Source organism: Mugil cephalus, chromosome 3 (assembly GCF_022458985.1).
Source record: "Mugil cephalus isolate CIBA_MC_2020 chromosome 3, CIBA_Mcephalus_1.1, whole genome shotgun sequence".
NCBI lineage: Eukaryota > Metazoa > Chordata > Actinopteri > Mugiliformes > Mugilidae > Mugil > Mugil cephalus.
In genome coordinates this window covers 8,126,936-8,142,228 of record NC_061772.1, presented here as the reverse complement: position 1 = coordinate 8,142,228, position 15,293 = coordinate 8,126,936, and the positions used below count along the sequence as shown (strand labels likewise).

The 15,293-nt window shown below is 39.8% G+C and overlaps 1 protein-coding gene across 3 annotated transcripts; it reads right to left on the bottom strand.

Moving 5' to 3' along the window:
• Nucleotides 1–505: 505 nt before the first annotated feature.
• Nucleotides 506–13,808, bottom strand: znf280d (zinc finger protein 280D). 3 transcript variants are annotated; one of them, XM_047581397.1, is made up of 18 exons: nt 13,650–13,808; nt 10,946–11,070; nt 10,202–10,407; nt 10,011–10,110; nt 9,039–9,266; nt 8,875–8,949; nt 8,653–8,759; nt 8,231–8,403; nt 6,607–6,764; nt 6,407–6,507; nt 6,182–6,328; nt 5,631–5,765; nt 5,283–5,518; nt 4,315–4,455; nt 4,166–4,234; nt 3,104–3,219; nt 2,997–3,021; nt 506–2,352 (listed from the first exon to the last, which is right to left on the bottom strand). In XM_047581397.1, exons 2-18 carry the CDS (start codon nt 11,061–11,063, stop codon nt 1,965–1,967), a joined length of 2,523 nt encoding a protein of 840 aa, XP_047437353.1. In that variant the 5' UTR covers nt 11,064–11,070; nt 13,650–13,808; the 3' UTR covers nt 506–1,964. The 3 variants fall into 3 exon arrangements, with proteins under 3 accessions (XP_047437353.1, XP_047437354.1, XP_047437355.1); XM_047581398.1 differs by having other exon boundaries at nt 2,997–3,018; XM_047581399.1 differs by lacking the exon at nt 2,997–3,021 and having other exon boundaries at nt 2,168–2,352.
• Between the last annotated feature and the right edge of the window lie 1,485 nt (nt 13,809–15,293).

Here is a 15,293-nt window from a genome sequence, read left to right as displayed (position 1 = left end):
TTATTACTAATTCATGCACTGGCTTTAAAGTGTATATTTCTATGTTGCACTGCATGCGTATTTTGTCATGTTATGTTGGAGCTCATGTTATGTTATATTGTTATATTATATTGTCATGTTATACTGGAGCTCATTCTCCAGCAGACTGATTCAGCTCTGCTGCCATAGTGAATGCCACAGAATTTCTTTTATTCCATATTCTATCTGGCTGTGTAACAGCTCATCTTTTCGTGACAATTCAGCTACTATTATGAATTAATTTCCCTTGTGGATCATTAAACTCTGTCTAAGTATTCTACTTTAGTTTATTATAGTTATTTATCAACAAAACTATAGAAATTATAAATAACAATAGAAAGCTCTTTGGATTGTGTTGAGCTAGGAACGAACCAAAATGAGGCAAAAAGGCTTATGACACATAGTAATATTAAATTAAAAATTAATTAAAAAAATAATTAAAGTACAAGCTACATCACCTATAAAGAAAAAGAACACTCAGACAGTCTCATATTAAAGATTTATTTACACAAACAGGAAAATGTGGACCTAAACCCAGTTTATAGTTCTCTGAAGAAAATGTGTCACATTATTATTATTAGTTTTTTAGAGGAATGTATTCAAAACAGGTTCGGGGGATTATAGTGTCATTGCAGACATAGATGCATTTACAGACTTACTCTACAGCTATACACTGTACATACAAATGAAAATTCTTTTTTTTTTCTTTTTTGAAAACCTATGAAATAACCAGTTATTCCGAGGTTTTATGCCACGCAAAATAAACACACAGTATTGTATCAAACTTACTCAGAGCTACAGGGAATTAACCTCTTTACAGCAAATGAAAATAAAAAAAGCCAACATAACCTGTGCCAATGGTAGCATATACACATCGCAACACTGTTAAGACGGTAAAATCTACTTGTTGCTGTACAGCTATGGTTTCACTTGTTTCTCAGGAAATAGTCATTTTCCACCTAACGCCTCCTACAGATCTTTCCCAGATTTTTTTTATTCCATTTATTTATTTTTACACATACTGCCTGATTTCTTATGGGTTTAAAGGAGCTGTATGTGTTCAAAAATCAAGGTGTTCAAAACTAGCCAATGTGCTACATCACTCCCACGCCAATATTTCTGCTACAAATCAGGAAAATTGTAAACATTTCAGAGATGTACGTTTTTGTTTTTGGTGAACCAATCTCAGAGAACCAATCTCGGAGAGTACATGTCAAAAATAGTTTACATTACACAATTACCACCCCTAACTAAAAGAAGATTAAAAAAAAAAAACAAAAACAAAAAAAACTCCATCCCAAATCAAAATATCAGAGCTAAGTATTGTCTGCTAGAAATGTGGCCAAAACCGAATAAAGAACCACAGCATTATTTCAGCATTTATACTTTTAGCTTCAGGTACATTCTATGCCACTGAGAAAGTTTATTTCTTTTCGGAAATCTTTTTACAATCACATCATTTAACAAATTTGTTTCAAAACATTATCTGACTGACTCCGGGGATTGAGAAAGGGGCTTGTTTATGTCCTCTTTAAGGCAGATGGAGTTTCCTAAAGGTTAATGTCAGCCACTTAGGGTATAGACCAGATTCTATTATCAATATGAGAAATCCATTCCACTTAAGTATAATGGAGTAAGTTACAGTGCAACCAGTAAGGGTGCAGAATATTTACGCCACTGAATATTTCAACAGTAAACGTCCTGGGGGAAAATGAGAAGACCATAGACTTTTTTATTTATAAAGATATTTTACATATAGTGAGGCAAGGTACGTCTTACAGAAGAGTAAACAAAAATCTGAGATAAAATATTTTCTAGCTCTTAAACTGGTGTCAAACCTCTGAAGGGAGATTAGTAACAGATGAAAACGTAAGAAGTTTGATATTTATACAGGAAACACTACAGAGGCCACTTTTGCGTTGATATCTTTCAGCTCACGTGCAGGTTCAATCTGTTTTAGGCTGTTGTTCCCCAGGTGCACTCTCAGGTTCAATCACAGAGACAGGGAGCTGATCTTGGATATCTAGACTCTCCGATTTACCCACTGACTCGTCTGAAACCTCGTCTGATGTACTGGAAGATAGTAGAGAGGGCAGCGGCACCTGCTTCAATTCTCCTTTAGAGGAATCCTCACTGACATTTTTTTCTGGGGAGCCCTTTTCCTGCTCCCCCGCTGGCATCATTGGCTCTGATACTAGCTGTTCGACAGTGGTAGTAGTCGCACTTTCAGATGAGACACACTCAGCTTGCTGCAAGTCCACGTCCATTGGTTTTTCTGCATGTGCTGGTTTTACAACGTACACTTGGAGTTTTGGAGGCTGCAAGAAGAGACATCTGTATAAAAGGAAGATGGCAGCATTAATAAATATGATTCAGTAACAGACTAAGATGCAGCTAACAAGGTTTGTATCACGCATTACCAAACCAGTAATGAACATTTGTTAACAGCCACATATACATGGCAGCGTATTGTTTTATGTCACCTACAAGGGACACTCCTCCAACATCACACGTATTTCACTGAACGTGAAATTATGGCCAGTGTTGCTGTTCCCTTTGGCCACATTTCATGTTGTCTGTTTATTTTTTCCAAAGCAACTGAACATTTCTAAAGTTTGCTTCAAATTTGCTTGAGGATTTTACAGAAACATGATTCTTGTGAAGACATGTGGAAATAATTCTGCGCAGCAAATCCATAAGAACATCCCCTTGTTTTTTTTTTTGCCTTTGTCCCCTTTATGTTTCTGTTCACTTTATATTCATGTATTACAGGGACTGTGAAGGTCTGAGGTGGACAGAAGCTGAATAGAAGTATGTGAGGTGGAAGATCCAGTGTTTGTGGTACTTGACCCATTGTAGCCACTAAAAGTCAGAATTTCTCATGAAGCGCCTTCTAGTACAAAAAAATCTGTCTATTGAAGTGCAATTTATATGTAGACTAAAGATAGCATGTAATGTGGGTAGTAGTTTCTACTCACACTCGGTCTTTGGCTTTGATATCTGCTGGGTTAAAACAAAAACACAACCTTTTCAAGAAACTTGAAACTTGAAACTCAGGTGGTACTAAAGGAAAAAACAAAAATACCTTTCTCCTGAATGACTTTGCACGTGTGACCTGGTCGATCATTTAAATGTTTGGTCATCAGGTCAGCAGATGATGCATCCACCAGCAGGTCACAGTCCAGACAGACCAGGGTAAATCTGAAAGAGGAAAAAACAAGAAGTCTACTTTCAACTCTGAATTCCATGATGTGTAAAATATACTCACTTTCCACTTTTTATTGGATACACCTGTTAACTTGCTTGTTAACACAAATAGCTAATCAGCCAATCACAAGGCTGCTATTCTTTGCATTAAGGCATGTTGAGGTGATCAAGACAACTTGCTGAAGTTCAAACCGAGCTTCAGCAAGGGAATTTAAGTGACTTTGAACATGGTGTGGTTGTTGGTGCCAGATGGGCTGGTCTGAGCATTTCAGGAACTACTGATCTTCTGGGATTTTCACTCACAACCATCTCTAGGGTTTACAGAGAATGGTTCAAAAAAGAGACAATATCCAGTGAAAATGTCTTATTGATGTGAGAGGTCAGAGCAGAATGGGGAGACTGGCTGGAGATGATAGAAAGGCAACAGTAACTCAAATAACCACTCGTTACAACCAAGGAATGCAGAATACCATCTCTGAACGCACAACACGTCCAACCATGAAGAAGATGGGCTACAGCAGCAGAAGACCACACTGGGTGCCACTCCTGTCAGCTAAGAACAGGACAATTTCAGCTGCATGCACCATATTACGAAGCTCATATCATCTCAAACCGGTTTCTTGAACATGACAATGAGTTCACTGTACTCCAACGGCCTCCACAGTCACCAGATCTCAACCCAATAGAGGAACCTTTGGGATGTGGTGGAACAGGGGATTCACATCATAGATGTGCACCCGACAAATCTGCAGCAACTGTGTGATGCTGTCATGTCAGTATAGACCAAAATCTCTGAGGGATGTTTCCAACACCTTGTTGAACGTATGACACGAAGAATTAAGAGAGTTGTTCTGAAGGCAAAAGAGGGTCCAACCTTTTACTAGCAAGTACCTAATAAAGTGGCCAGTGAGTGTAATTTATAACTAAGAAATGTACTTACTTTAATCCCGCCGAACTCTTCTTGGGAACCATTTTTGAATATCTGCTCTTGGTGATGGTACTGTGAAATCTGTTAAAAAGAGGCAGATTTGTCAGATAAAAACACCTGACATGGACTTACACACTGATTGAAATCAGCTCCTTTCTCACCTAATCATATGATTCCCAATGGAAACTTTGCAACACGTCCGGTATTTGCACGCACCACAACTCGAAACCATCGGGAAATGAGAAAAGAAGTGGTCGACTGGTGTGTTGCACTCGATGCAGGTGTAGCGTTTTCCACGAGCACTGAAAACACAAGACGACAAATAAAATGTTTTCAACCGCGCAAAGACTGATGTTGGAAAATTATGTCTCTCCACAAATTATGTCTCTCCACAAGTGAAGTCTTCAAGGTGCAAAGAACGAATGATTTGAATGATGTCCCTTATTTTAACATATTTGGTTCATTACGGCAGACGCACAAACCTACAGCTAACTGCATGTGCTAATCGTCTGCTAAGTGGTCTGTACGCTCCTAAGTCTATTCTGCTGAATTGAAATTCCAATTATACCACTACATTATCTTATGTCTGATCTCCTTAAATGCCCATATAATGTGACTAAAATTAGCACACTGTTTGTGATTAGTGAGCTCGATTAGCCAAATATCACTGCCATTCATTTTTCAATAAAAAAAAAAAAAGATAAAAGTCTGCTGTACTCTATATTATTTTTGGCCAGCCTAATGAAGAGTGTCTGGAAAATTAATTGAAAACACAATTAGCTACTTTGTGTACTGCTGGGCTTTAATCACGTCCATTAATTTGCTCCCGTCCTGTCATGAATACCCCAGAAGGTGGGGCGCCATGTTAGTGGCTGAGACGGGATGGGGGATCTTGAATGATTCAGAGGGCTCAAAGCGAGACGTCACCAGGATTATAGCATTTTGTTTTTAAATCTTCACACAGTTTCTGAACCACTCTCGTGAGTTCAGCTTGCATTTAAGGCTTAACTATTAACTATCTAAATCAACTTCTGCTACTGCTTCACAAACAGTACCGATGTACACAGTTAACACTAATTAAGATATCGGTCTTCTTATATGTTCTATGAGACTGAAGTCAGTCAACAACCTGAGATTCCTGAGCGCCAGGTTGTGCTTGGCAGTTCGACCGTCTGGCTTCTTGTTCTGACTCGTCCTTTCCTTTCCTCTTCCTCCTCCGGAGACGTTCGACTTCGACTTGGCTATGATGCACGAAGGTTTAGTTTGATGATTGGAACCTTGTGTTTCTGGACTGACAACGCCAGATACATCAGGGGACACTGGTAATATGTGTGTCTTTCCTGTGAGGGAGGCTCGGATGGTAACCTGAAACAAGAGCAAAACACACACATTGATGCTGAAATGTGTATCAATTTAAGACTTGTTGAACACACAATGGTCAAAGGTAAATGCGGTCCTGGTTATGACCGGCTCACACCTTAGTACCAGGAGGAAGACCCTCTAGGGCTTTTGGTTTCCTGAAAGTCTTGTGGACATGAGTCCTGTGTTCCACTTTTTCCTTGTAGGTGAGAAAATTCAGTCTGCATTTTCCACAGCGATGGATCCCTTTTTTCTGAAAGACAAAAGAATATCACAGTACAGAAACACATAAACGTGATTGATAAGTGGTGTCAGTTGAGGCTTATAGCTGCGATACTTCATTGGGATTCACTGAAAGAAAATAACTAGTATGATTCAAACCACATTCAGTGCTATTCATAAGGTCTAATTAATATAATTTGGTTCCAACTCCATACCATCAGGTTTATCATCCAACAGGTTTTATTCTCAGCCTTTTATGTATTACAGCGATTTGCTCAGCAGACAACCAAATCAATCCAAACTTGGATTGATTGAAAGCCAACAAATCAAAAGTAAGTTCAAACTCATAGTAGACTATGCTCTCTGTGTTAGCTGCTGCTCACAACGACACTTTGAGAGTGTCTTGCTATTTTTACCGCAGCCCTGTGTGAAAAGTCACCACCATACCTGATGTTTCATGTAGTGCTGCATGTATATATGACTAGTTCTGAGAACTTTGAGACAGAAAGGACAGAGCAGGTCTTTTGTGTTCTCATGGACGCTTCGGAAATGTGTCTCCACATCAGAGAAGAAAGAGGACCTGTAGTTGCAGACCTGTGGATTGAGTACAACAACATAGTTAATATCAGCGACAGCACCTTTTAAAGAACGAATCAATGAAAAGGGACGGACCTGGCAGACATACGGCATCTCCCCGGGTTTGTGGTTCCCCTTCATATGCTCCAGGAGCACCTGCTCCGACTCAAACGCCAGCTCACATATTTTGCAATTAGCTGAAAAGGGGACGAAAAGAAAATTACAAAAAGAACTACACACCGCGCGATAACTAAACTGTAACCAATAACTAAGCTGTACGGATCATCGCGTCGTACTTGAGGATTCGATCGGGCTATGAGCGCTCTCGATGTGGCACTGCAGCTGGAATGGAGTCATGTACTGTCGGTAGCAGTGCTGGCAGGTCGTGTGGCTCTCCCAGCTCTCGCTGTTTTGCTTTTCCAGCTCCAAGTGGTGCTTCATATGGTTCATAAATCTGCAAGGGAAGGTGGAATAAACCAATGACCCTCTTGAGCTTAACAATTAGCCAAGGAGAACTGAAGCCTTTGATTAAAATGGTTACTTTACCTGGTAAAGAGCACCAATAAAATAACCATTTTGATTATGTGACTACCTGATGCACAAAACATTATTCTGATTATTACTTATTTCAGTCGTTTTTAATCCAAAAAGGCTGACATCAGCTTCTAAAATACGAACATCTGCTGATTTCTGTAACATTCATTAAAGGTGCTGATTGGGCCAAACAACATGGAGAGGACTAATTGCACATGCAGAATAAACAGTAGGCAGTTCATCTCATTTTAGGACATTTCATAGTCTAAACAACTGACCAGTTGTAAAGTGATAATCTGGTCCACAACATAACATTAGAAACTATATTGTAGTTAATGGTTTGCAGGGTTCCTTTTTAATATTAGCACTCATTAAGAAATGAACCCCAAAAATAAGGTAATGCCCATATGTATATATTTTAAGTGCAAACACATTATCATTGGTTAATCAAAGCAGTGTCTTACGGACTGATCAAGGTTATTTCAATCCACACACACACAACAAAATCCCACAATATCGAATAAATGAATAATAAAAAAATAAAATAGGGGAGAAAATTAATATTCATGGCATGTGTACATGCAGTAGTTATGGTCTGGGTCCCAAAGGTTTTTAAGATAAATGGAGTATTCTCATTGCACCTCACTTTCTAAGCATGTATAATGGCTGTTATAATACCTGCAATTACACAAAGATTTTTGTTTTTGCCTAATGATGTAGTGTCCCGCGGCTGCAACGAACATCTCCACAGCTACCTGCCACCGCTGCCCTGAGGAGGCACGGCCCATTTTTCAGTCTGCACATTCTGCTACCTCAGCTCCCCTAATAGAAATGTTCACGTGGATGAACTCTGACCTCGACCGTGAGAGAGCGGTTGCGGTACAAATGTGTTTGCCCATTAAAAACAGCTTACAGAAGCTTTTTTTTTTTACGCTGTTCCAAAGCAAAGTTGTTTAATCAAAGGCGCAGTTCTTACGCCACCTAAACTAGCAGTCGTTTTTCATCTTTAAGCCCCCAAGGGAAAACCATGTGATACTGTCATCCATCTGAGAGGAAAGCTGCGGTTACAGCAGAGGAAGACGTCCACCACCCTCCCTATACTGCGATTGGACAGATATGTTTCCGGCAAGTCCTTCAATTATTAGTTTCCGCATAAATAGTTTAAAATCAATTGCACACTGCTAGCTGATTTAAATTAATGTCTGTGGACCTTGAGGACAAAAGGCTTTAAACATGCTGGATGACAAATGCTCAGATGTAGGATGAACATAACACATAAACTGATCATATCTTGCTTTTTGGAAAAAATAAATGAGACGAAAAAAAAAGACAGAAACTGACACACTCCCTCTTATGTCACAAATGCATGAAAACAAACAATCATACCTGATATTGTTCTTCAGAACTTTTAAGCAGCTTTGGCACTTAAAGGTTGTGTTGGTCTTCTCTGCCCCCTTCTTCTGAACATCTCCCTCAAAGCGACCATAGTAGAACTCCGAGACCAGCATGATGCGCTTGTTTGGTGACTGAGCCACACTTCCTACATTTGTACCGCATGTCTGGAACAGACAAACAGAGCAAAATGATTACGAGTGGTAATAATGACAGAATGTGTGTGTTTGTGTGTGTTTATATGTTAATAAACTTGAGAGCATAATAACATTTAAGTGGAATTGCTTATGAATCCCATCTATCAGGTAGGACTAGTTTGAAAAAGACATAGTTCCAGTGAAACACATTTAATTTCACAACATTAAGGCTTAAATGAGTTCCCAGTGGTCTGCATGATGTCAGAGGAGTTTACTCACCATCATATGACATTTCAGGGCCTCTTCTGTGACACATTCTTCTGGACAGTTGGGACATTTTTTCTTTATGACACCATTTTCCACTCCGGCCACTAGCTTTGCTGGTGCTTTGGGGAAAAAAAACAAAAAAATCAATGAGATGATAATTACTATTTATTAAAAAGCAACATCTAGAGTTCATTAAATGTAATCAACAGAATTGCTGGTGCAGTAGAAAATTACCTAAGTCAAACTTAACAATTTTTGACACAGCATTCATTTCCTGTGGGGTCAGCCCTCGTTTGACTGAGCTCTGATCTGTGTGTGATCCAAGAAACGCACATTTTAGTGACTGCCACCTGATGAAATGGTAAAATAAGGTGAAAACGCTGCATTCAGAAAATTACCTCTGTTACTGCCATTGTTCTTCACAGCCACAGAGAAAGTCTGAATAGTTGGGAATGAGTTGGTCAGGTTGGGCTGTAGCTGACCAGACTGCGTCGAATACACAGTGGGGCTCTGGACGTTAGACAGAGTCACAATGTTGTTGCTGATTTGCTGCACCTGAGGTCTGTGGACGACACCAGGTATCACTGTCCCTGGAGGGACCTGCTGAAAAAGAGGCTGCTGACCAGCTGAAAGACAGAGGATACAAACTTGGCATCACCCAGTGTTTCCCACATCCACTCTTTACTTGAGCTGGCTGCCCAAGTATATTCACAGTGATCCATTCAGGCTTTTCAATCCTTCTTTATTTATTTCTTTAAGCCATCTGTGAGAACAATACACATCTATATAATATCTTCACCCTATCCCATACTTGTACTACATACATACAGGGGTATTACATGCAGGTACTATATTTTATATAGTAGTAGGTTAGTAGTTATCAGTCAGTTAAATGAATAGCACTTTTATGGTCGTGTTCGTGCTGTCCTCAGATGAACTTATATCCCAGGGTTACTATTTGGAAATGAGTCTGATATTAGGAAAGAATGGCCAAGAAAAGGTCTCTGCTGCAATAGTGAACCACTATGTGAGTTTACCATTTATGGAAAAGGTTGACTATAATGTGGACATCTGTTCCATCTATCTAGCTGAATACTGAAAAATATCAAAGGCTTTTAAAACTGCAGATGACTAGTCCAGACAAGTGTGATTAACTTTCCAGTTAATTTGCTTTGAATATTTCCAGGCTTCGACCAGGGCTACTATGGCAGCTGAGACAGTTAAGAAATAATAGCTAGAGTTATCAAAGAGAGGGATGCATCAGAGGAGGAGGAGGAGGAGGAGGAGGACACCAGCTGTGACACAAACAGAATCCATTTGAGTGGGAACCACTGAGTTACTCCTCAGAAGTATACTTCACTCAGATTTACCTGGTACAATTGTAAATGACGTTCCAGGGGGATACTGGGACCCAAGAGAGGCAATAAAGTCAGTGCTGTTTGTTAATTGCGGAGAAGTGACAATAAATCCCTGAAAAAAAATAGACAAATCCAGACTAAATGGGTTGGTTTCTTATTGTATACAATTTACAAAAGAAAGGTCAAATAAATACCACAAATACCTGGTTGTTGACGATAACGGGCTGCGGCGTCACTGTTGCCAGAGTGGATGGTGCAGTTTTTACTGCATTTCCAGTTACACTCAGTGGCATCAGTATTGGTGAGGGGCCAACAGCAGGCTGAGGAGCCGGGTGCTTTATTTCCTGCTTCGGTGCACTGGTCCTCTGAGGAGGTGGAGGGTTCGCCTTACTGTCCTTTTTGTTATTAGCTGGAAGAACAAAAAGGGGCCAAAATAAGAGATTCAACAAAATGTTTGTCTTTACATTTCAGTAAATAGCCGTGCGACAGTAACTGGTCCTTGGTCTAGCCCTACTCTCGTCTTTTAGTGTAGCCTCCAGCCCAACTGTAGTAAGTATACACTGATCAGACATAACATTATGACCACCATCCTAACATATGTAGGTCTCCCACAGTTGCGACTCAGAGAATGGACACGGATCTTCTGAGGGTGTCCTGTTATTGGTGTGGGCCTTTGGGTTGAGGGGAGGGGTCTCTGTAGATAATCCCACAGATACTTGATCAGGCCAGGTCAACACCTTGTGCTGTTTTTGAATTGCCACAAAAAGGTCAGTGTTATTCCCTTCTCCTGTCGGCGGTCATTATGTTATGCCAGACCAGTGTATATAAGTAATAGCAAACCAATATTAAACCGTTCAAACACCAGACTCAGAACGTGTTAACATTATGCTACAATTTGTCAAGTCAAAATACTACATCGTAATGTATAAAAACGTTATGTGACTTACAGAGCACTCCAACAAAGATGGGCTCATCATCGTCATCTTCTATCAAGTGAACTTCAGGTGCTTGTTTCTGCCACGGCTCCAGCTCCTCCTCAACACACTCCATAAAAAGTTCAGACATTGTGGATCTGCAAGAGAGAGGTTTGCAGAATTAAATAAATATTGAATGTGATTTACTAGTTATCTACCACTAGTCAAAACTGTGTATGCTATAAGCCTTAAATGAAGGCGGTAATGATTGTTATATTGCAGCCATTTGCTTAACTCATCTAATTTCAGTTTTTCTCTTATCAGTGTACACACAGCACCCTGTTTTGACAGAAAAAAACAGAAGTGTAGACATTTTTACAAATTCATTCAAAATTCAAAAAGGAAAAACTGAATCGGGCCCCGGTCAGAGACGGTAAAGAAGAACCCAAAGATCTCTGTGGCTGAGCTCTAGAGATACAGTGGGGAGAGAGTTCTAGAAAGTCAAGCATCAACGCAGCCCTCCAACAATCAGGTGTTTATGGCAGAGTGGCCCGACAGAAGCCTCTACTCAGTGCAAGACACATAAGAGTTTAAATGCATAAAGGACCCTCAGACCTGATGAGACCAAGATCTTTTTGGGCACAATTCTAAGTCGTATGTGTGGAGAAAACCAATCCTAACAATGAAGCATGGTGGTGGCAGCATCATACTGTGGGGGTGTTTTTCAGCTACAGGGACAAGACAACTGTTCGCAATGGAAGGAAAGATGAATGCAGTCGAGTACAGCGATATACTGGACGAAAACCTCAGACTCAGAATGGGCTGAAGATTCACCTTCCAGCAAGACAACGATCCTAAGCTATAACAACGATGGAGTGGCTTTGAAACAACTGTGACTGTTCTTGAATGACCCAGTCAGAGCCCTGACTTAAACCCAACTGAGCATCTCCGGAGAGACCTGAAAATGTCTGTCCACCATCCAGAGGAAGAGGATCCTCAAATCCAGGTGTGAAAAATGTCTTGCATCATTCCCAAGAAGGCTCATGACCATATTAGCGTGATATTTCAGTTTTTGTTCTTAAGGAAATTTGCAAAAATGAAATGTCTACAATTCTGAGTTTTCCTGTCAATATGTGGTGCCATGTGTAAATCAATGAGGGAAAAAATTACCTTAAATGATTTTAGCAAATGGCTGCAATGTAACAAAAAGTGAAAATTTAAGGGGGTCAGACTACTTTCTGAATGCACTGTATATAATGTATAGTTATAGCTCAATACAATACAGTAAAATGATGCAATAAAAAAAGTAAATGTTTAAAGATTTTAGGAAAAGTACCATAATTTATGAAAACATATTTAAAGAAGTAATTTTAAAATCATATTGAACTGTCAGGAAAGTCAAAAAGGTTTAATGATAGGTGAGCTGCTTATAAAACCTCAATCACAAACCAATCACAAAGACGAAACTGTAACAAATCACAACTGCATTGGTATGTTTAAGAACTTCATTGACAGATTAAAGATCAGAAACAAACAAACAAACAGAAGAAGCCAAGTCTAAAATTGCAAATACTGTGCACAGATTGAGTTTGTCCTGTCTAATGTCAGTGTCGTGGCAGACACAGCATAATATCATGTTTATGTGTTTTGGATTGTTGTTTCTGGCCAACAGAAACATTCTTCACACTCATTTTTTTGTGCTCCACCTACTCCAAGTAGGTCTTTACTTAGAAGCCAGTCACTGTTTTCATCTACATGTTGATACCCGTGGAACATGTTTTGGGCTGTTTGTGAGTCAGTGCATTATTTTACTAGATGGCTTATGAAATAAGGCTTATGAGAGGGAAACAAAGATATCCCACTACGGATTATAGCTGCTATAAAAATGTTCATTTACTTTTTTTTCAAACAATCAAACATTGAGACCCACGTGTGCAAACAAAGTGAATGTACCACAGGCTTTATTTATGTCCGATAATGTAATTTGATGAGGTACTAATTAGGGGCTGTTACTTGAGCCACAGTGTTCATCCGCTTTCCAAGATGGCGACAGCATTGATTGTTGATAGGGCTTCCAAGCTACACAGATAAAGACACCATTTCTATTGGGTTCTTCAATACAGCGCTAATGACACAGGTTTTAATAAGCTATTTAGCAATGTTAACTCATATGACAAGGAATAAACTTTAGCATAAGCACTTTACTAACGATAAAGAACCATTTAGCATGGTATAAATATGTTTTAGTGTTAAACCAGCTACCTTAGGCTAACATTGTCTCCTTCACAAAAATACAGACCCTCCCTCTCTCTATTTATATATACATATGTATTTATGTTTAAATGTACCTCGATGAAAACATTGCCAATAGCTATTTACAACATGTTGGCCAGATCCACTGCCTTTATCAAACATTACCTAATGTTGTGTTAGCCTAGCCTCCTCCCACTGTGCTGTTAGCCAGTGTAGCCTTTAACACCACATAGCTAATGCTAACCTTCGCGTATTTAAATGATCCTGGTTTGGTGCCATTTCCGGTGTGATACGGGCAGTAGCTAGCATTTTAAAACCCCGGCACACCTTTGCTTAAGCCCCATCATACATCGCGACGTCGCGAGTTATCGGTTATCGATCCCAGGTCAATAACATTAGCCAGCCTCCCTTAGCAATGCCGTAGTGGCTGCTGGGACAAAGACTGCAGTCAGCTTGGTGGGCACCATCTGTGTGTTCAGCCTACCTCTCTCACTCCCAGCCCCTGGGTACAAGGGCACAACGGTGTCTAGGTACTAATCTCGGTACAGTCCCTGGTCGGAGGACGATGGAGTTCAGATGTTGAAGGCGTGCAGGGAAAAAGAGTACTGCTGGCTGGCCGAGGACGGCGGAAATGCTCGGATTGTCTGGACCAATCAGAATACTGGGATCATCTGTCCGATCACTTCCTTTATTGTTTGTTGTGCTTCCAGGTCTCTCTCTGTGTTGGGGAGGTTCTGGTTTTTCTAATTTTAGTGCATGTACGTACGCTCCAGACATGTGGTATTGATCCTAATTATTCTATCTATCTTATCACTATGTATTTTGTATCAAGAAAAGAACACAGAAACACCTGAGAGTGAGTATTGACTGAGGAATTTATTGACCTGAACATGATACAATGTTAAAACTTTTGTGATTTCTTTCTCTTTTTTTTGCCTAAATTGATGATAATCTGGACTTGAAAGAAAATGGAGGTAAAAGGTGTTATGTTGCAGGATTATCCAGACTGTAAACATACAACTAATCACCATTTTATTATCGACACGGTTACTAACACATTTATGAATTCATGAATGATGAACTTACCCATTACAGCCGTTGGTATAATGAAATGTGTTATCCATCATTTATTATTTGATGACCCAGTTGATTCAAACAGTCAAGCAAGGCAGAAAAAAGGGTACTGGCAGAATGTGTGAGTCACATTTGTCTGACTGCAGCTGGTCAGATGATGTTGCATTTAGTCCAGGACTCCAAACACTGGATAACGACATGTGGTTGTTGTGTTTACCACAAGCCTCAGGGTGTGGAAATCAATTCCCGGCAATGCACTGCGTCCCGGCAGAACCAGTAAACTCAGCACTGCTTGTTAATTGAGGGGAAGCCACAATGAAGCCCTGAAAAATAGAGAAACAGAATTCATATTTAAACAATCACTGCTTCATTATCGGGCTTTTTTTTGTGTGTGAACCTTATGGCACAGTTAAGCACATACAGGTCATAGTCAAGTGTCCCTGCCCACTGCTTTATGAGTATGATATGTTCCCTTTTAGTAATGTACCAAGAATGCATGTTCTCTCTCCTGGTGCTCATACAGTGATCGAGAAACCTCAATGGGCTGCATTTGAAGAAAACACATGCAGCTAGAAAAAGGTAGGTCTAAGTTATTGGTTTGTTCCATTATTTATCAGTTATCAATCGAATAACCTTAATTTCTGATACTTAAAGTTATAAATCTCAAGTTATAGGGTATAAACTATACTTGGATAACTTTGTCTAGAAAGAACAATCAGTAAAATGTCCACTGACCCCCACGCCCCGGACACGACCTGTTCAGACTCCTCCCCTCAGGCCGGCGTTACAGAGCACTGTACGCCGAAACCACCCGGCACAGAAACTGTTTCTTTCCAAGGGCTGTTTCTCTGACGAACTCTGAGCAGTCACAGAGCATGTGACCATTCCCAGTTACTTTCATTACATGTACATACTACTGATTAAATTCACTGTATGTACTAAATACAGATGTATACACTATTTTATTCTGGAAGTCTTATTTATGTTGTACAATTTTTCATTGTACATTTTTTTATTTTATTTTTATGCTTATTCAAGTGTTCTTATTTTCTTG